General features: G+C 38.5%; 1 protein-coding gene across 1 annotated transcript; it reads left to right on the top strand.

Moving 5' to 3' along the window:
* Positions 1-979: 979 nt before the first annotated feature.
* hif1aa (hypoxia inducible factor 1 subunit alpha a) lies at positions 980-21,765 on the top strand. Its single transcript, XM_042500379.2, has 15 exons — positions 980-1,267; positions 12,203-12,393; positions 13,084-13,235; positions 13,832-13,916; positions 14,543-14,652; positions 15,933-16,135; positions 16,329-16,435; positions 16,568-16,715; positions 16,918-17,222; positions 17,328-17,530; positions 17,942-18,064; positions 18,453-18,700; positions 19,854-19,953; positions 20,067-20,142; positions 20,544-21,765. The coding sequence occupies exons 1-15, from the start codon at positions 1,236-1,238 to the stop codon at positions 20,705-20,707; spliced, it is 2,247 nt and encodes a 748-aa protein (XP_042356313.2). The 5' UTR covers positions 980-1,235; the 3' UTR covers positions 20,708-21,765.
* Positions 21,766-21,981: the final 216 nt, after the last annotated feature.

Here is a 21,981-nt window from a genome sequence, read left to right as displayed (position 1 = left end):
GTAATTCAAACAAGAACCAAAAAACATGAACATTTGATAGAATATCTGCCCATTTTTTTAAACCAAGCAACATTTTAAGCAATCCATCAGTAGGAATGTCCCACTAGTGAATTAACTAATAATATAAACATAGTTTTAAATTTTCAAAATAGTTTTAAACTCTCAAAATAAAGTCACAGTTATAGCTGTTCCTGTTATAACTGGCTGATACATGTCAACCAGCCCCAAAATCAATGTGCCAACAGAACCGCTCACATCTGACCCAATTTAGCGATGAAATGATGTCAGCCAGCTGCCACCTCTCATCACAGACTTTTGAACGATAAAACTGTGTCAGTGATACTCAATTTATAGCCTTTGGTGTCCCCTCAACCATTTTCTAAATCACAATAAAAATAAAGTGATTCAGATTGGGAATTTTGATTGATTTAATTTAATTTGATTTAGCTCTATTGTCAGAAAACAAAATTTTACAACATATGCAACAAATTACAACAAACACCATGAAAAGTGGATGCAGTGCAACATTCATTACCTACATTGTATGGGTACACTGCTGTTTGATATTTGCTCTTTTATTCTGAAAAGCACTTTGTGCTTTAACTTTAAAAGTGCAATATAAATAAAAATGTTATTATTATTATCATTATTGTTGTTGTTGTTGCTGTTGTTGTTGTTGCTGTTGTTGTTGTTGTTGTTGTTGTTGCTGTTGTTGCTGTTGTTGTTGTTGCTGTTGTTGTTGTTGTTGTTGTTGTTACGATTATTATGACACTGCGTGTTCTCATATAGAGCACTCTAATCTGTATAAACCTTTAATATTTATTTCGGTGTCGTTGACGCACAGTTGAAAGAAACACTGACTTGAGTCGAAAATTACAGTTTGCTCACTTCTTTTGGTCTGTGGCTGGTTTCCTGTGCGCGTCCTCGTTGCAGAAAGCATGTGACTGCGCGTGCCCGCGGCGGCAGGGGGAGGAGTACCTCAACATTGTCTCGTCAAGTAACCTCTCTCCAGCGTGGCACTGTCTGTGCAGAAGAGTACGCCAACGGGCTGTTATTAGCGATGAAAGCTTGTTTTCTTTGACGAAATATATACCGTGAGAACTTGTATGAAAAGCGCTCGAGGATTTACACAATCGTTTTAGTGAATAATCGCGGGATTTTGGTTCATTTCTCGACGGGCCTGGATACAGCTTGATACCGAGAGAGAGACTCAACTCAGGTCCTTTCGTCCTGACATGGACACAGGAATTGTACCCGAAAAGAAAAGGTAACGGCAAAGCTAGCTAATGCTACGCAGCAGGCTATGTTGTTGTTTGAGAGCTGATTTAACAACTTTGGTCCTCGGTTGAGATTTATTTTCTACTCTTGGTGTGACATTATAGGCTTTGTCTCAAGGTTAACTGCTAGTTGAGCGTGTTTGTTCGACAAAATGCTTTTGCTAGCGACGCTATTATCGTTAGCAGTCGGCTAACAGAGCAAGCTAATGTTAGCTGTCAATGAGCTCGAGCTATCAACGTTAAAATGTGTACTTATTAGCTAACGTTAACTACGTTAGTTGTTATAACTTTGTCTGTTTATTTTGATTAAACCGCTTTGACGTTTATTTCACATGTTAGCCAGCGTTACTACGTTTTGTGTTTCTGTTGAGTTGACACCTCTCAGAGAAAACATTGGCGTAATTTACCTTTTGTTTTGAATGTGATGGACTGCTATACATCCTATTAATAGTCCATCAGTAGGTGGTGTATTGTTTGTGTGTCATGTGCCAACCTTGATAGTGTTCAGTGAAAAGCTTTCAGCGCTCCTGTGAGCAGTTCCGGAGCGAGGTGTGTGGTGTCTGATGAAATATTTAGGGATCAGTGAAGTTGGCCTTGGTTTGAATTTCTCTTTATTATTTTTGTGAACCGGGAAATTGTTTATGATGGAGTCTTATTAGAGATGTATGCATGCAGTTTGTAAACTCGCGTGTAAAGTTGTCAATAGTTGCATTTAAAACTACTTTCAATTTCTCAAAACTTATTTTTAGTAAGAGGTGTGACCTTCCTCCGCAGCAAACACACTCAAAGTCGTCTAAGAATAATTTTAGTTGGAGTTATTTTCCTACTTAAACAACATCCTCTTAAGTGGTTTCGGAAATTGTTGATAATTTACCACACAAGGGAGTGTGCAGAACAAAAGCTAGTTTCTTCTACCTGGCCAATCTCAATAGAAAACAACTCAGCAAAGGGTTGCAGCTGAAAATGGTCTCCACAATTAGGCTAATCAGTGGTTTGATTACTCCTTTAGTGAATTACAGGTTACCAGCGACCACCAAAGTGGTGTGGTAAAATGACATGGTTTGTCCTAGGGCTGGACTATGTGGAGAAAATCGAATATCATATAATAGGTTTTTACCAAATACCTTGATGTTGATGTTGTGACAATATTGTAGGGTCGACTTTTTGTACAAAATATTTACACAGTGAGATTTCTGAAAATTCAGTGGATAAAAGCAAATAAAAGAACAGCAAGAGTAGTAGGGGTGGGGATTATCTGAGGTCCCTTGATATGATATTATCACAATTAAATATTATTGCAATTTTAAATATTTTGCATTATGCTTTGTACGGCTATATATCATATTGCAGTAAATTGTGATTTATTACCTTTTATGAACTGCAAATTAAGGAAGCTTTTTTGTCAAAATCTGTTTTTATCAAATAAGATAAAGTTTTCGGTCTGTTCCTCTCACTTCATTAGGTTTTTTTTGCAGCAACACGTTTCTAGTGGACTGAAAAAAACTATTGATTTTGTTGTTCCAGTCAGCTACCAAAAGTTTAATTTCATTTGCAACAATAACAATTCATATAATAAAATATAAAATGTCATATGCAATAATATACAGTATCATAATATACAGCATCGCTTTACTGTAATCTAGCCTTTAAACCAGGAAAAGGCAACACCTGCAATATTATGATATCCAAAATCTTAAAAAGACAATTTCTAGTATCATATGATGATATTGATTAAATATAGACTATTGGCCAACCCTAGTCTGACCAACAAGCAAAACCCACAATACTCAAGCTATAATAATTTTAACCACAGACAACCAGTTAAGATGATGTATTGTCAAGGTTTCTTGCTTGATAAATGAGTTTAATGATTAATTGATAATCACTTCATTGTTGATTGATTGATTTTAATTCAATTGACTAGTTGTCAATGAGTAAATCCATCAATAAAGCCTGGCAGAGGCTACATCACCTGTAATGTGTGGTTCTGCATGCTTTAGCTAAAACGCTGTAATTAGTATTGACTGTAGAAGAGGATAATTAACCTGTGCATGCCCAGACTCTGCATCCAGCAGATCACTGATCTGGGCCTTCTTATCTTTGACAGACATGCGTTATATACAGAAAAGTGATGAATGCATTGATGAATGTATGCTCAAACTTTGGTGTTTGAAGTTTATTTTTTACCACACAACAATCCTGGTTCCAGCTCGGATTTGCACTTGCTATACAGATTCAGATTGAGGGAAACGTGGTTCTAAGTGGGTGCACGGCCAAATAGTCATCAGATAAAACAGACAGTTATGAGATAAACAATACATATATCATAGAAATGATTAACAGGTGATTGGCAGGCGTGTTAAAGTGGACAGGAAACCTTGGGATTCCACCACTGTCAGATGAGAGGTCAAAGAGCAACAATTCAATTCTTCCAGTGGTCAGCAAGGGACGCTTCCCTGAGTAAAGCAAGTTAACTAAATCCTGAGTGTTGTTTTATGTGAAAAATAAGCATAGGATATAGAAGATGCACTTTGCACCAAGGTTTTCCTGAACAATTTCTGAACTGATTGTCCTTGTTAATCAATATGAAATAGAACTGAAAGGTAGCTCAATGTGTTGTAACAGTAATGATATGATATCAACATTATTGTTAAAAAAAACATCTGAAAAGGACTCCAGTTTGCAATGACTCTTAGCACTTCATTGATTCAGTCGTAATGCATTTCACTTTGTAAATACAAACTTTTTGTCATTTGAACATTTATATTAACTTTGTATTATTGCTTAGTCTTAAAATTTTGATCAATTATGCAATTTATGAAGTTATTTAATAGGGGAAGTATCTCCATAGACCATTTTTGGCTTTCAACCTTCCCCCTTGTTTTTTCCGTATATGTTTATGTGCAAATAAATAAAGCTAAAAACCTAAACTAATGTGTTTGAAACATTGATAACTCTACGTGGATGCTATTTGTATCATAGAGCTTGAGTTTTGTCATCTTACATGCTAAAGTCCCACTGAGCTGTTGTGAAGACCTTAATATACATGTTGTCATGCACTTGTCCCGAAATGGTTGATTGGCATATGTTAAAACATCTGATTTATAGGCTGACGAGTTAATATAGTTGGCTTGTAATTTCCTTGTAGTTGTAAATAATTGCGTTGTTGAGGATGTATTGTTGGCTTTAGTCATTTACTACAAGTTTGAAGTTTCCCACGTTGTATAGGCCTGAGATAAAGGGACAACATCCTATTTAGTTTCAATAAACAGTTTTATCTCAGAAGAAATGTGTTCTAGTTTGATGCAGTTTTGGCTGGTGTCTGTGAGGTTGCTTGACATTATTTCTGTGTCATCTCTTAATCACTGGGGTTTGACGTCAATAGGAGTGGCCTAAGTGTGTAACAATTCACAGCTTGACAATTTACAGGTTTTCTTGTTCAAGTACAACTTGTGTGCAGGCTAGTTAGAACCTGAATAGGAAATGGTGTTACCTGCGGATTCAGGGCATCAGTATCTTTGTTTGTGTGCTCATGTTTCTCATCTCATGTTTTGTGAATGAAGATAAAAATGAAGAAAATGTGCACTGAAGACTTTCCTCTATCAGACTGCTAAATCTCTGCTTTCTGTGGATGATCATTGTAGCCCAGGGGTGTCCAGACTTTTTTGAATGGGGGCCAGATTATATAATACGAAAATACCTAGGGGCCAGGCCAGCTGCTTCTTGCATCATACGGGTTATTTAAAAAAATAAATTAAATTTTTGGCATGACTGCTGCAGTTGATCAAGTAACTGTTATTGTGTTGGATAAAAATTAAGGTAGAGGAGGATTTAGGTATGGGTATATATAGTAAAACAAGATGTTATAATTCTGAAGCTTTGATTGTGAGGACTGATTGATTGTGTAGGGAACTAACTCTTCCCCAGAGGGTAACATCTCATAGGACACCACATCAGAAAGCTTTTGCAAAGGTTTTGTTATAAAGATGTCAAATCCCCCATTTATCTGTGCAGTGTTACATCCTTTTTTGCTTTCTTTATTAACAAATACTCTGATGGCTTTTACATTGTCTCATAAACAATGCAAGGAAGTAAAAAAAAACCCTCCATACATCCTGTCTTCAGCACATTGCACATTTAAAGTTTGTTGCTTAATACATTTGCCAGCACTGATCAGTTGTACAATTCTACTGCGTACTATACTACTTCATAGATAAGTGTCTCAAATTGTGCCTAAGTAACATATTTTAGTATTTTACCTTTATTTATTTGCCTCGGGTTAGGGGCGATGCCACTGACTATCATCAAATAATGATAACTGTGAAAGACTGTAGATGAATTACATTATGATGCCAAATCTCCACCAATAACTATGATAGTCATGCTGAACAAAAAGCCATTTTAAGATGGGACTTTATGTATTTTGAAAACTCTGAGACACTAATAGCTTTGCTTAGGATTTGCTTTAATCTCATTGGACATGGTTTAAAAGGCCAAAGGTCAGCAGCACTGATGATAAGTTTCAAAATATTGACTGCTGAGAAAAGTGTTAAATTTACCTGACTCCCAGGCACCTGTTTTCCCTCATCATATTTTAAGAAAAACAATTTAAATTTTGCATTCCTTGCAAAATTGCATTTGTAGCTAAACGTATAACAGTTACATAGTTATGAATGCCTGCTATTTTAATGAATCTTTTTATGCAAAGTGTGGGCTAGTTTCTTCAAAGCTGTATTTTAAACACTCCAAAATGCCTCTCTCTCATTGCATAAACGTCAGAAGATTTTTTTTACAGCACAACTCAGCCAAGTCAGACTGTTCCAAAACCAGTAAAATGATAACCATAACTGGCTTTTTCATGAAGTGAGACATAACGTGACTAAGGTTATGGGAATACAACTTTCATACATGTCCTCGTCTGTACACATGATAACTGCTTCAGTCACGTGAGACGTCATACTTTCGTTGCTACTTTATGTCATTGAAGTCCATCTTTTGTCGTTGTTTTGATTGAGAAATAAAAGAAATTACATACTGTGGTTGTTATTATTAGTTATTCCTTTTACATTGTCAGTCAAAACACTTAAAAAACGCCTTAAACCATCTATACAAAGAGTTTGAAATGCTGCTGATTAGAATCAATATTTCTTTGTCTATTTATTTTATTTATGGACGTTATTTTAGTTGTTTCTGAATCTACCTCAGATTTGTGAAGTGTTCTGCTATTTTGGCACATTTTGTAATGTTTTGACAACAGATAATAGTTTAAATTACAATTAATCATATGATTTCTTCAACTTTTACTCAGGAGCAAAAATCAGTCCTTAAACTTGAAAGAAATAATAATTTGATGTTTTTGGCAGATAATTATCAATATTGACCAATATGAACATTTTTAGCATGATAACATTTTTTTGTCATATAGCCCAGACCTAAATCAGGTCCACTTTTACATTCATAATGAACCAAGCAAAGTGAAACAAAACCTATACATTCACTAAGGAAATTAAATATCAAGATAATTATATCAATACAGTTGGCAAAAATGTTAATTCCGTTTCCAATCTGAGTTTGCGTCTATTTCTTTAGTTGTTTAAGTGATCAGTTGAGTAGCTTAATACAAAGTAAACATATTACATCACAGCCTCTGAACCCTCGTACTGAAATCTGGCTCTGTTATTTCACTTCCAAAATAGGCAGAATTTAGGGGAGGCCCCTACTATTCTGTTTCCAAAAATGGCTCTTCATATTTTACTATCATGTCATGGGTTCATTTTCTGTAAAATGGTTTTGTCTCCAGTGTTACTTTGCTTTTCTTTCCATGTTGGGTAGAAGCTGTAGTTGTGGTGTTTCCCCAAATTGGATTATATAATAGATAAGACAGTGTTTACAGTCACACTAAACTGGAATGACAGATAGAGAGAACATTTTTCTTGTGAAATAGGTCAGCCTCTAGTAGCAAAATACACAAGCAACTCTGGCAGCATTGGCAAGGCTGATTTTCATTTTACACTGGATCGTTTTCCCAATAGTCTCCAGTGAACTTGTTCATAACTGTTAATGACTCAAATAACTTTTGTTTATATAATAACACTCATTCTGACCAGACAACAAAACAAGTCTAATTAAAGCTACAAAACTGTGAATGATAGTGTATGCAGTGAGGCATGTCAAGCAGAGGACTGCTGGGCATGCATGACCATGTGCATTAATAGTGTTATGTAACGGCGGCCTCTCTGCTCGCCTTTGTCTTAACATCAAGGGAACTGTGTGGTTTTTATTGCATGTTTCATGTGAAAGTAAGCAGTTTTCTTCCCCCTAATGTATGTTTTAAAATGGCTGAGCAGGTTCATCGAATAAGCATAATTTTAATTTTTATCGTGAAGTATGTGGGTACTGAAAAAGGCACAAACTACAAAAACAAGTACAAAAAGTAATATTTGTATCAGACAGTTGTGTCTTCTAGGTCAGAAGTTAACACCCGCTGGGCGCCAAATATGGGTAGATTTTCTGTTTGGCAAGTAAATCTCAGAAGGTCTTCTGCCACGCTGGTGGGTAAATGTTTGTACCCAAATAGTTACATAATAAAAGACAACTATGCTGAGTCTCTACTGCATTTGGTGTCATTTACTGCCATGCTGCCTCTGTCCTCTGCTTTTTGTCTGTGTTGGAAACGAGTTTGACTCTCATAGCAACAGGGACTTCATGTGGCATTCAGGTGCACCTCTTTAACTCTGTTACTTTGTAAAGCAAAGCATGAGAGTGCTACACTGATCTATGCTAGACTGGCCATGAAGGTTGTATTAAACAGGTGAGCATTTTAATTATTAGATTCTTAAATTGTAACAATATCATAAAATACAATATATATAGCCGATCAAATCAAGTTATTATCAGCAAACTGCATTATATTCTTGTTTAACATGTCCCCAAATACCTCTGTTATTATTTTCAAGTCGTTTTACTATAGCATTTTAAAATGATTAAACACTCAATTCATGCCCAATGTGACTATTGATATGCATATTGTGTGTGACTTCAGCATTTAAGTATTTTGGCCAGTGAAAATATTCATAGTTGAAATAAACTAGTAATACTCTGTTGTTGTTGTTTTTTTAAGTTTGGGGCCTTTTGCCTTAAATTGATAGGACAGATTAAGCATGAAAGAGGGAGAGAGGGGATAACATGCAGCAAAGGGCTGTAGGCTGGAGTCAAACCTGCGGCTGCAGCAGCAAGGATTAAGCTTTCGTGCATGGGGTGCCCGCTCTACCAGGTGAGCTACTGGGCACCCAATTTTTTGTCATGTTGAATGTAGGCTTAGCTAAATGTCATAGCTGTATTGTGTTCCTGTATTCAGTGGCTTTAAGGGTGCAAAATTAACTTTTTTGTTCACTGGCCAAATGGCTAGTGTATGTTCAAACTTTTCCAGCTGCTCAGTCGATGATCAGTTTTGGGGTTTTTTTGGTTGGTGAGTAAAGAAAATCTTCCAGCCACATTCCTATTTTACCAGTGTTTGGCTAGTGGATGGTGCTAATTTTGTACCCTGAGTGTATTGCAGTGGAATATTACAGCTGACCTTCTTTTGAATAGGATTTGCATACAGGCATGTGATACAATGGTGTGCAGTCATCACAGAGGAGAACAAGTTGTATACAGGGTTTTACTAATCAATCATCTCGCCTCCGGTTTAGGACCACAGTTTGTGGAGTTTATCTGTCATTAGATCACCATAGCATAGCCAGTAGCTTAGTGCTCCTTGCATACAATGGCCTGTCAATCATTTGTGATAATTTTACCCTGTGGTGATAAATAAATGTATTTACATGAATGTAGCTTGGAAGCGATTGTTTCAGTAGGAGCCAAGTCTGCCTTGAAATAAAGGAAATGTTTTGATACAGTACAGAAGAGGTTTCATAACTCTGCGATCAGGTTTCATGTTGTCTGAATATTCTGCCTGAAGGAGTTGACAGAGACATTATAAATATTTGTCAATGGTATTTGCAAACATGGCAAACACATGTATGAATGTATACACTCTTAGCTGTAACTGCAGTCTGGGCTGAAACATTTTTATATTTAAAGTAGACATAAACATGTTTGAGAGGAGGAGGATTGTTGGTATACACAACACTAAGACCCTCAATGCATAATTGGTATCTGCAGCCATTTGTCATCAAAATTGGGATCAGATCAACAGGGAACGATATCCAGTAGAGTTGTGGTTGGGCTATGATCCAGTATTAGTTGGATGTTTGTATTTTTTGAAATTCTTAGGTTTGAAAGTGGTTTCTGCTTCTTTATTTGTTTTCTGTACAGTTTGAACTCCCACTCCCTAGTATAGCTATGTAAGAAGACACCTGAGCAGCTGTCTGCACACAAAGTCCTCATGTGTTTACGGATTGACGGATGTTCTTCTCAGGCTTAGGTCAGTGACAGGGTTGGAGCTGCCTAAGAGACAAAGGCCACACTCAGATGTTTTACCCCAGAGCACTTATTTTGTAATCTGCATTTGGAAAGCTTTGTTCTAAAACCAAAACTGTTCCCTACTCTATGAAAAATCAGTTTGCAAAACCTGCCATGTGACTTGATACACAGAAGGCAAATTTCAGTCAGCTGGTCCATTCTCTTGTTAGAGATCCTTAAATAACAACATAGCCTTGGTAAATGCTCTGACTACATAACAGATCAATTTTAATGAGGTGTACATTTCAAAGCCCAGGGGCTTTTAAACTACCATCCATTCTGTTGTGATGCAGCTCCAGTGTCACATGGATGCATTTTAGCTTGTGGGGTCGTGGTTGTGAGGTGGATAATGGCATAAAGTCGGCAGCAGTCAGGTTGACAATTGCAGTTATGTTGCAGATATAGTCAGTCAGTTAAGTAGTCATGAGAGCTTTACACATGCTCACCAATACAAATAAAAACTCCAATTGGTACTTAGCAGGCTTTGGTGCTTTAAAAAAAGCATTTTTCCTCATAACAAGTCCTGTAACCTTATTGCCATCTTTCTTTCTTTCTTTCTTTCTTCTTGCTCAGCTGCTTGTTCTACCAGAAGAGACTTACTTCTGGTGGTGCGTGCTTTGCACTACAACAAAAACACATATCAGGATAGTGGAACTGGCAACACTTATGTTGTTTGTGGCGAGCAGAGGATGTGCACTGTGTGCTAGCTAGCTAGTTGTCACAGTACTCTGGATGATGTGGGGAAGTGCAAATTCAACAAAAATTGTCTAATTAACCAAGATTTAGCAGCATGGCTGAAAGCGATAGAAGGCAGTAAATATGAGATATGTATTTTATTCAAAAGGTTTTTCCAAACTCGGCATGATGAAAATCAAGACAGTGAAATCCCACATGAAGAGGGAGAAACTCGCTCCAAAAAAGACATTTTTTTGTTGCAACGAACTTTGAGCGAAGCTGACCCTAATCCTAAGTAATTGATGTCGGGGCATGTTTTTTTTCCCTTCAGTTTTGGCTATTGTAAAATGAATCTAAAATTTCAATCCGAGTGGCATTTTCAAAAGTTTTTTTAAAAAATTAAACTTAACTTGGCATAAGCTATAGGAACCCTACATACATACAAACCTTTTTCTTTTAAATGCATGTGTGTCCCTTTGTATCATTTCTAAATTTGGAGCTTTTTTCCAGTCTGTGAATCTAACACAGGCATGGCACTTCATGAGTTCTTTTTCAACTCAGCAACAGTTTGTGACTGGGCTGGATAATTTATCTGTCGATTAGTTCAGAGCTGATCATATCAGATAGATTGATGAGGGGAACGGCTACTGTGAGTGAATACAATTTTTTAGGCCCAGAAGAATGAATTATTAAGCTTCACTCTCATGCGCTTGACGTTTTGTTGCTCTGTCTGTGCCCAGAGTACACTTTGCGCTCCGATAGTGTGATACAATGAATAAATGCATGGTTTATATATTTCAGCAGCACTCTTTTTTAACATTTCAGCTCCAAAATGTGTTTCTATTTGTTTTGGCAGCTGTTTTTATTGTGATAGGCCACCATAAATACATGAATGCGCAGGAAACCCTGAATAAGCAGAACATCAGTTTAAAACAAAGAGGAGCATCTGTACTTCTGATGGTACTGAAAAATCATACCATCAGGATTTCTAAATACCTGCTACTCTGTAATACCTAGATGCTACCTGTGCTTGTGCTTAGAAGCCAAGATTTTCTGCTGTAAGAAATCAATTAAATAAAGTAATTTAATAGTGACTTGCATATGTCCTTGTGTCCTACAAAGTTTGCTGTTCTTTGTTGTTTTAAAAATACAGCCAGGTCTTAAGATCTTGTTTACAGTGTGCTGAGAGTCCATTAGCCAGACCTTGGATAACTGCCTGGATAAATGCTTGCTCTACTATGGAGCTTCTACGATCAGTCAGCAGTTACGGAGGACGCTGATGTAAAATCATAGAAAATTGACAGTTTGTTTGTCCTGGTGTTTGAAGTTGTCACTCATTCTTGTTTGTGTGTACTCTCTGTGTTAGTGCCATTATTATCATTCCCCTCCCTGTAGATCCGTTCAGCCAGACTCGTAAATGTCAAGATGATTGGTGTTGCACTGTAGCTTGGCTGCGCACCAAGAGACAGACAGGAGAATCCATGCCCAACCTCCCAGCCAATCACTTTTGGTGGGCAGACTCCATTTCTTTTGGTCAGCAGCCAATGAGATGGTTGCTGATAGTCATGTATGTAAATTAGTCTGACGGGGGTCCAGACGGCGGCTTGGCTCAGAGGTGGCTTGTTGCAGACTCCAGCTGCTGCAGCCTCTCCAGTGACAGGCCAGTGGCTGACCAGACTGTACACATACTCGGTCGGGAAGGGAAGAGGGATGTCAGCTCTTGTAGTGTGCCTAGTGGGATCAAAACCAGTTTGTGTCCAAGCTGACCCACTGCCTGTGTCTCGCAGGGTGAGCTCGGAGCGGAGGAAGGAGAAGTCAAGGGATGCAGCGCGATGCCGGCGTGGGAAGGAGTCGGAGGTGTTCTACGAGCTGGCCCAGCAGCTGCCCCTGCCTCACAGCGTCAGCTCCGGCTTGGACAAGGCTTCGATAATGAGGCTCACCATCAGCTACCTGCGCATGAGGAAACTGCTCAGCACTGGTCAGTATCTGTAGTTGTTGTACTTGTTAGTGGACAAATTTGGCTTAGGGCACCATCTGGCCTTCAAATGCTAATTAAATTGTACAGCAATTTTCATTATTATCTTAAAGGCAGCTTGAGAATAATTGTTTTTATAAATGTGCCAGATACTTTTTTCACTGTGATAAGCCACAGATAAAAGAATGACAGGGAAATTTCAGCTGAAGGAAGAGAGGTCCCAAAAAGACAATGTGAGCACAGTTCTTGGTGCAGAGGAAAATTGAAGAAAACACTGGTAGATGGTTAAACATTGTCAAACAATCAGTCAGCATGATATGAAGTGATCTGGACCCAAACAAGTTTTAACATTCAGTTACTGTACATGATATTAGAAAACGTTGAATCATTGTGTTAGTCTGACTAAAACCAGACTTTTAAAACACATGTTAACATGTCAGTCTGTACTGCTGTAGGCCTAATCGAGCTATAATCGTAGTGCAACTTATCTTTGTATATAAAAGTACTGATGGAATGATCGGCTTTAAAGAATTATCTCAGGTACAGATCTCTTCGCAGATATACCCATGAGTTGTGTGCTTCCTTTGTGATAGTGTCCTGCATTGCAAACATTTTGACAACAAAGACCTTTTATTTCACTTTACTCTTGTTTTGATTTTCTTTCCCTACATCCCTCTGTGTTATCTCCTGCAGATGAGCCAATGGCAGAGGACGAAACAGAGCTGGATATACAGCTAAACAGCTCCTACCTAAAGGCTCTGGAGGGCTTTCTCATGGTGTTGTCTGAAGATGGGGATATGATCTATCTCTCCGAAAATGTCAACAAGTGCCTCGGCCTGGCACAGGTTGGTCTTATTTGACCTGCTTTGTGTCAACACTAAAGAACATCACAGAGGAAAGAGCATGAGTTTGATAGGAAACTGAGTCAGAAGCAGGAAATGAAATGTGGTTGTCAAGTTTTGACAGATACTGCTCAATAGACAGTCACACACACATTTAGATTTTTTATTGAAAATGGTTTGAAGTCAGTGTCTTCCTTGAAAAACTATACAGGGATCCCATGGTAATGAAAAACCTGGTAGTGAAAATTTAAAATCTGGTTTTACTGGTCTGGAAAAGTCATGGAATTACAAAAAATCAAGACAGGTTTCATGTGTTTGTAACATACTCTGACGGCGTTTGTTATGGAAAGCATAACTCTTCGGTGTGTGTGTGTGTGTGTGTGTGTGTGTGGAAAAAATATCATAATCGGTTCAGCAAATTCCGCAGACACAGTGAAGTGTATGCTTTATGAAAATTAAAATATTATTATTTGTGCTTAAAGTCATGCAGAAGTTTTGAAAGATTGTCCATGAAAATGTGTGGCTACCCTGACCATAACTATACTGCTGCATTTACAGGTTAGAGGGCTTACATTCTGTTCTCACTCTCTCTGCTGCAGTTTGACCTGACTGGACACAGTGTGTTTGACTTCATACATCCCTGCGACCAGGAAGAGCTGAGGGAGATGCTGGTCCACAAAACAGGTGAGCAGTGCCACATTATAAGACCACACTGATGGACCGAGTCGGGATCACACAAGCACTCAGTGCTCAAATCACTCTGCATGAGTTATTTTTTTCCCACTTGAGTCCCGAGGTCAAAATGATTAGAGTTGGCTAGTGTTTGGACTTGCGTGACCTTTCACTCAGCATTACTGGAACAGTACGCTACATCACTGGCACATTTCCTATTTTGCTTGCATAACACAATGTAGTGTTGCTTTGTGTGAGTGGATTGAATTTGTTTAGTCTTTTGTATAGCTTCCATGTAATTAAATAACATTTCTCAGTAGAATTTTAATAAATTTAATTAGGCTAAAACTTCCAGTTCTTCTGCCTAAGATGTGCTCCACAACATCATTTGTTATCAGTGCATTACATGTATTTGAACCCACATTTGCTTTTCTGCTCAGCACTTCAGTACACTCTATTATCTCAGCTACAACGGCTGTTAACTCCACTTCCTTTATTTAACCTGCTGCAGCTGACCACAGAGCTTTACAGCTTAAAGTCGCCTCAGAATGCAAATGTGAACAGTTGGCAGTTGGCAAAAGTTTATGGCAAAACAAAATGGTAGAAGTCAATGTCTCTTCCTGTTTATGTGATTTCAGGCTCCAAAAAGACCAAGGAACCAAACACAGAGCGCAGCTTCTTCCTCCGAATGAAATGCACTCTCACAAGCAGAGGTCGCACTGTCAACGTCAAATCAGCCACATGGAAGGTAAGGCTGCCGTGAATTTAGATGGGAAATTTTCTCTCAGAAATGTGAAAAAAACAGTATATATCAATATTATATTGACACAAGACCAGGTATAGTCATAGATTTTGAATATCATAAACGTTGTCTATTCCAGGTTATAAAGGCTGCCATATTACCATAAAGTGATGTAGTTTTCAGAACTTACTAGACTGTTCCAGCTGTTAGATTATTTGCCTTTACCCAATTAGTCAATGTGCAAGTACATTAATAATAACATGGGATGTTAGTGAGGTCAGTCAAATTTCAGGAAAAATTATTTCAATAAAAACATTGTTAAAAGGTGGAAAAAATATTACTTTAATTATTCTCTTGACCTTTTAAGAATTACATGAATGTGTCTCGTAAGGCTTGGGGGGCATGACAGGTCATGAGACTGTAATTCATGTTATTGTGTTTAATGTTATTCCTCATTCTCAGCCTGGAAGAGCTGGCAAATAAGGAGCCTGACATGTTATCATTATAGTATTATAAATGTTCAGATGCTGAAGTTATATTTGAATAATGCCTGTGAAGAGTTAAAAAACATTGGTGTTTAAATGCGAAAACTAGAAAGATACAGATTGCATTTAAGTGGGTGGATGTTTACATCAGCACTAATTCAATAAGTTAATGTGCAGAGGAAATAGACCATCATGATTGTTTTGATACAAATTAAACCATTTGTGTCTGTGATTGACGTACTGTTCATGCTCACAGGAAACCAGAAGCCATTACTTAAATTGGTTTCACATTTAAATCAAAAGGAGTTGAGTTAGCATGAGAACTTTGAACTTAAGTAATCTTCCAACCAAATATAATGCACTTAAGATATCTGAAGATCATTTATTTGTAAAGCCCTAATCACAAGTTTGTTTCAAAGCATTATTTACGTGTCAAATTTCCTCTCACACAAAGTCTAGGAAAGTATAGCGTCAGATAATTAGAAATAATATGCGTAGGCGAAATTTTCTATTATCATAACTGAGGACACTTTATAGACAGGACAGACTGCTGGGTTGGGTTCTTGTGTGAATACATTTTTGTTTTTTTTTCCATGTAAAGGAAAATGGAGAGGGAAGACAGTTATGATATGTCTATTGCTACAGACCTAATAGCCCCCAAAACATTAATTTATTACTTATGATAATTATGTGTGTGCTTCACTACGAAACGTTTACTCTCCTTGAGGTCTGGAAATAATAATAATAATAATAATAAAATGTTAATAAAAGTGTCATGACCCTACTTTTGCCACTCTCCAGGTGCTCCACTGCTCAGGTCATATCCGTGTATATGACAACCTCACTGAGGAGAGTCCCAGCGGGCACAAGGAGCCGTCTGTCCCTTACCTGGTTTTGATCTGTGACCCCATCCAACACCCCTCCAACATTGAGGTCCCTCTGGACACCAAGACCTTTCTCAGCCGCCATACAATGGACATGAAGTTCACATATTGTGATGAGCGGTAAGTTTGCCCGTGTGAATGAATACTAAGAAGCTTAACATGGATCCATTCAGCCGTGTAGTACGTTTTATTGCCTGTTATTGCCAAAGCTCTCAGTTGCGCAGTCACACAGAGCCACCTAGTGTTCAGTGTAGATACTACAGAAGCCTCATCAGTGCCAATGAAGGAAATAATCTTTTCTTTGTTTGTCCAGGATCACTGAGCTCATGGGTTATGATCCAGAGGACCTGTTGAATCGTTCTGTGTATGAGTACTATCACGCCCTGGACTCAGACCACCTTACCAAGACTCACCACAACTGTAAGCATCAACACTAAGAGAATCTTGAATTAAAACACAACAAAGTCCAGCTGGTTTTTTTTGCCAAACCGTTAACCAAATGTCTAAATCTGTCTTTTACAAAGTTCCTCTCTTGTTTCTCTTTGCTTGTAGTATTTGCGAAGGGCCAGGTCAGCACGGGCCAGTACAGGATGTTGGCCAAGAGAGGAGGCTTTGTGTGGGTGGAAACACAAGCCACTGTCATCTACAACAATAAGAACTCTCAGCCACAGTGTGTCGTCTGTGTCAACTTTGTGCTCAGGTATTGTGAAAGCTCTTCAAAGTCAGCAATTTCGTAAGAGCTGTGGTTAATGTCGTCTTTTTTTATCTGAAGTGAAGTGAAACAGCTGACAAAGTGGCATGCACATAAACAATAGATTACAGACAGTGTGAATGGACTTGTGGATATTGTCAGAGCCATTACTCAGTAAACTCAGTCTTACAGCTGTATAACTCTGTCACAGTGGCATCCAGGAGGAGACACTGATCCTGTCTCTGGAGCAGACTGAGGATGTGAAGCCAGTGAAGGAGGAGCAGCTGGTTGAAGAAAAGGCAGTGGTCGAGAGCAGCCAGTCCGACATGTCTCCGACCCTGCTGAAGGAGGAGGAAAAAGGCCCAGAGCTGGACGTGATCAAACTGTTCACTCGGGCCGTGGAGGCCCAGCCTTTGGCTAGCCTGTACGACCAGCTGAAAGAGGAGCCAGAGGCCCTGACTCTGCTGGCGCCAGCTGCTGGAGACGCAATCATCTCCCTGGATTTTAGCTGCCCTGGTTCGTGGCCTCATATACACATACTTAAGCTTCTTCTTAGCAGAAATCAGAGTTTATGTTCAGTGGATTGAATTCATTCTTACCTCCCTCTGTCCTCTGGTACAGATTCAGAGATCCAGCTGCTGAAAGAGGACACTCTCTACAATGATGTAATGCTTCCCTCCACCAGTGAGAAGCTGGCTCTGCCTCTCTCCCCTCTGCCGCCCAGCGAGCCCCTTCACGTCTCCACCACCAGCTCTGAGGGTGCCAAAGCCGAGAGCTTTACTCCAGCCCCGTCCACTACATCGACCAGCCACAGCCCTTCAGAGGTCAGACCAGTTAATTATTGTCATTTTGCAGGATAGGCAATAATCGATTTTGTCCATTTACTAATATCACTTTGTTTGTTGTTACATTTTACCTGCTTGTAAGAATAACCAACATTCAAAACCTTTTATTCCCCCTGCAATATGCCTCTTAGATTCTCTGTAAATATATATTTTTTTCATTAATTTTATTGTTTTCATCTATTTTATTGATGACCACACTTTGTTTTTTCTACTGATAGAGTCTTTCTGATTTATTGAGCTCCCTGTTATATTACAGTTTTCATTTATTACTAATTTATTTATGTGTCTACACATTATTGTATGTTATAGTGTGTGTGCACAGTAAGCTGCTCGAACAAATTGTGCCTTGTGAGATAAATATCTGAATGGAATATGTACTCTTCTCTTTAGACTGACAGTCCGCTGGACTATTGTTTTCCGATGGACTCAGAGATGAGCTCAGATTTCAAACTAGACATGGTGGAGAAGCTGTTTGCCATTGACACAGAGCCCAAGACTCCCTTTACCACACAGGTATTGATCTCAGGAGAAATACCAGTCATGTATAATTCCTACAATAATTACATTCCAAAAAGTTCAATAAAAAATGTAAATGTAAGTCCGAGTAACCACATTTCATATCCAGTACTCCCATTTTCAGTGCAGTCGTTAACTTCTGTAAACTGTCAGCTGTTGTCATAAATGCAGTCTTGTATACGTTTGTTCACTGTGTGTTTCTACAAAAACTGTTTGGTGCTGACTAGGCAATACTCAGCTGAAAAAAAATCTCAAAGGGGTACATTATAGAAAAAAGAGAACCATTGTTCTAGATTTTACTGCATTTAAATCAAATTAATAGTTGTTCTAATACAGTAAAAGGTTCTTTTTACTGTGATTCATTAGACCTTTTTTTCCCCTAAAGGTGATGGAAGGCTTAGATCTGGAGATGTTAGCACCCTACATCTCCATGGATGATGACTTCCAGCTGCGCAGTCTGACCCCAGACGAGCCTTTAGCTTGTGGACCAGTCAAATCCCTCGAGAGTTCTCCGGTCGACGTCACACAGGACATCCACAGCTATCCCAGCTCCCCATTCAGTGCACCAGGCAGTCGCACAGCTTCCCCAGCACCACTCAATCCTCCTCATCCTGTCGTCATCGTTGCTAAGAGGTAGAGTCTCCCAAATGCTCCATATTTATTGCTTTCTAAGGCTTTTTAGGTTAGTGATTTACTACTGTTGTGCAGAGATTGTGTTAGACATTCTCATAAAAATGTCATTATCTATTATTTCTTGTCATTTTCATTTTCATATTTTAATAATTATTAGACATATTTAATATCATTAGTACATTTTTAAAAATTAGTTTGAAGAACAAGCTTGTTCATAAGCAGAGGTGTATTGCTTTTCATTTAAGTATCCTCATGCACCTGTGGTGTGTATGCATTTGTGTGCATGCACTTTTAAATTGTGGTTTGTTGCAAAGGTTTTGCAAACATTGTTCCTATGGTGGCAATTTTACAATCTTTAGTCAAGAATAACTATAATGTTAAAGGCCGTTATGCTGCCTTTTAATCTTTAATAGGTAACAGTTAGCAGCTATAGACTAACAAAATATAATTTAATTAAATGTGTTGTTCAAAGGCTAAAGTCAGCAGCTACTGATAACTTTTGAAGTGGAATGTTTTTTTGTAACTAAAAACATTAGCTGAGTTCCTGAATCAATCAGCACATTTTAAATGTCAATGTTACAACTTGGTCAACTTTTTTATTGTCTCTCACATGAAATACACTTCCGTGATGATTTGAGCTTAAGTTGTTAAAACAATGTTTCTGATTTCAACTGGGTTACACAAACTGCTAAATATTTTGTTTCCTTACTTAAAGGAAAAAAAGCAGTGGAGCGCCATATTGGTGCACTCTGTAACACAACACTCCTCTTTATAAGGGCATTTAGAAAAAAGATGAACAGAGACACTGAGTGTGCAAAGAATCATTGGACATGCCATGTCCAATGTCCAATGTCCAACTGCCATGACCTTTGCAATGCTGTGTAGCCATATAGCCTACTAATGTGATGGCTAAAACCAGCAAGACACTGAGGTCATGCATCTGAGATTAAAGAGAGATCAAATAAGGCTAGACAACAACTAATGTGCACACGCCACCAACTAGGCAGGGGTGTGAATTACTTTATGTCATGGTAGATCACCCACAGAGTTCTAGTCTGTGTCAAAATGACGGACGGCCTTGAGATTTTTCAAACAAAATTCAGTCAATGGCGAAAAATATTTGGTTAACGCAGCCTCTGTTGCTGTGCACCAGGACCCCACAGCTGGATAAAGAAGTTTCGCTCAGGACTCTGGCAGCTCAGAACGCACAGCGCAAAAGAAAACTGGGTGACATAAAAGATATTATTGGACAGGTAAGTCCTCAACATCCAAACATAGTTAATCTACTGGAGATGTTACTTAACATTTGCAGATGCAGAAGTTGTGTTTCTGTATTTGATGATTTTTCTATGAAACTTTGTCCCAGGAACAAGCAGAAGAGGGCAAAAAACTGAAGCCCTCAGAGTCGGGAACAACCAGGACCATACTGCTGCTGCCCTCAGGTGAATAAACATTAATACTTAAGAGTTTTCGTAAACTTTATCCTAAACACCAGCAAAATCAGAAGTCTTAAACAGTGTTAATTTTGTCAGCATTTTTTATATTTCTACTGATAGTTCTATGTCAAATTTCCTTGTTAGTTTTATCATTAGTCAACCACATCCAACCAATTTGCTCAAGTTATAAAGGTTTAAATGCATGTGAAAGGCATCTAAATGCAGCACCAGAAACCTCATGTCACTCCAGGTTCCAAAGGGTTAAATATCATGTTCTTTATTAGATTTTTTTCCCCATGACTGTTTTCATTAAGAAGATAAATGCCAATTATACAGTGTTGCAACTGAAACATTTCCTTCCATTTTTTCTTTTCTATAACAAACATGCCTCCCCAATTCTCTCTCAGATTTGGCGAGTCGTCTGCTGGGCAGCACATCAGAGGGCACCGGTTCCCTTTTCACCCTGCCACAACTCACCCGCTACGACTGCGAGGTCAACGCACCCTTGCAGGGTCGCCAGTACCTGCTGCAGGGGGAGGAACTGCTGCGTGCTCTGGACCACGTCAATTGAGTCAATGCTTAGCCTGCTCACTGCTGGACTAGACTGGACACTACAATCTCTCCCTCATATTGTCACTCCCTCTCCAAGACCCCTGACCTCCCCCCACTGCCCTTTATTTATGTATCTGTATGAGTTTGACTATAGTCTGGCTGCTGTTTGTGCACCTCATGTGATATCTGCAGCATTCCACCGTGACAAACACCATAGCAGCATCTGGGTTTTGGTGCAAGGGATTCAGGCATCGTGAGATGTCCAAATTGTCGTTTTTTGTTTTTGTCTCTTCTCTCTTCCAGGGAGTCTCTCAGCACACAATGCCTCGACAGATGACCCTTTTCCAGCAGGTCACCAAACCCTGGCACTACTGCCAGCAGTGTATTGTAAGCTTCAGTCGCACAATTTATATTTTCTTAAAAAGAAAAATATTACCAGCAATATATATTAAGCCTTTTTAAAGTCGTTTTAATGGGATTTGAACAATTTTATTTTTCCTCCCATACTTGTATGTTGTAGTACTCGTACCTAACAAGATGTCTTTAGTCCAGACGTATGAACATATTGTTTAAGCCCTAGGTGGTTTGAATGTTATCTCCATTTAATAGCTATCAGTCTTTGAGGTAAATGCATTTAATTGTGTAGCAGTCCAGTACATGTCACTTTATTACTTTACTGTAAGTGTGTGTTACTGTACATATACCAGGGAAATTTTAATTTACTCCATATGGCTTCACAGCTTTGACTCTTGCTCTCTAAATGAAACCTGAGAGTAACTGCTTCACTTTTTTTTTTGCTTCTCATCATGGAGTATCGGCATTTTTTTCTCTAACATGAAGTAAATTCATGTTTTTTGGTTTTTACTGTGCGTGACATACTCAAAAACCGTCTGTTGAAATAAGTGGGATATTCATATTTTACTTGTGTGATCATCGTCATCATTCTAGCACTCGTGAGTTGTCAAACTTGTTTGCTCAGTTTAATGGTAGTCCGTTTAATATCATTGATCCATGCTATATTGTTGGGTCTCTCATGCTTCTTGTTGCCGTCTAACATTAAATGGCTTTAATAAAGTACTCTGTTTCAGGTTTTATTAACTTGTTAACCAAAGTGGGGCCTCATTTGCCCTTAACAGCTGTATTATATGGGAACCATGCCATCCAATAATTAGTGATTGGTCCTGCTATTTATAGGTCCTAAATGCCCTTTTTCTGGACCTTAGATTGACTCGCTCAACGGCATTTTAACTGCTGCTGAAAAATGTTGTTGATCGTGCCCTGAGGAGGGAACAC

This window comes from Plectropomus leopardus, chromosome 14 (assembly GCF_026936395.1).
Source record: "Plectropomus leopardus strain MGB_pleo_1.0 chromosome 14, ASM2693639v1, whole genome shotgun sequence".
In the NCBI taxonomy this organism is placed as follows: Eukaryota; Metazoa; Chordata; class Actinopteri; order Perciformes; family Serranidae; genus Plectropomus; species Plectropomus leopardus.
The sequence above is the reverse complement of the archived record's forward strand: the minus strand, read 5'-3'. Positions and strand labels throughout refer to the sequence as shown.

Bases quoted from the DNA above. Each gene is read 5' to 3' on its own strand.
- hif1aa (XM_042500379.2), top strand. From the start codon at position 1,236: ATGGACACAGGAATTGTACCCGAAAAGAAAAG. The intron at 17,223-17,327 runs GTTCGTGGCCTC...CCTCTGGTACAG, and splicing joins CCTGGATTTTAGCTGCCCTG to ATTCAGAGATCCAGCTGCTG. The intron at 18,701-19,853 runs GTAGAGTCTCCC...GCTGTGCACCAG, and splicing joins GTCGTCATCGTTGCTAAGAG to GACCCCACAGCTGGATAAAG.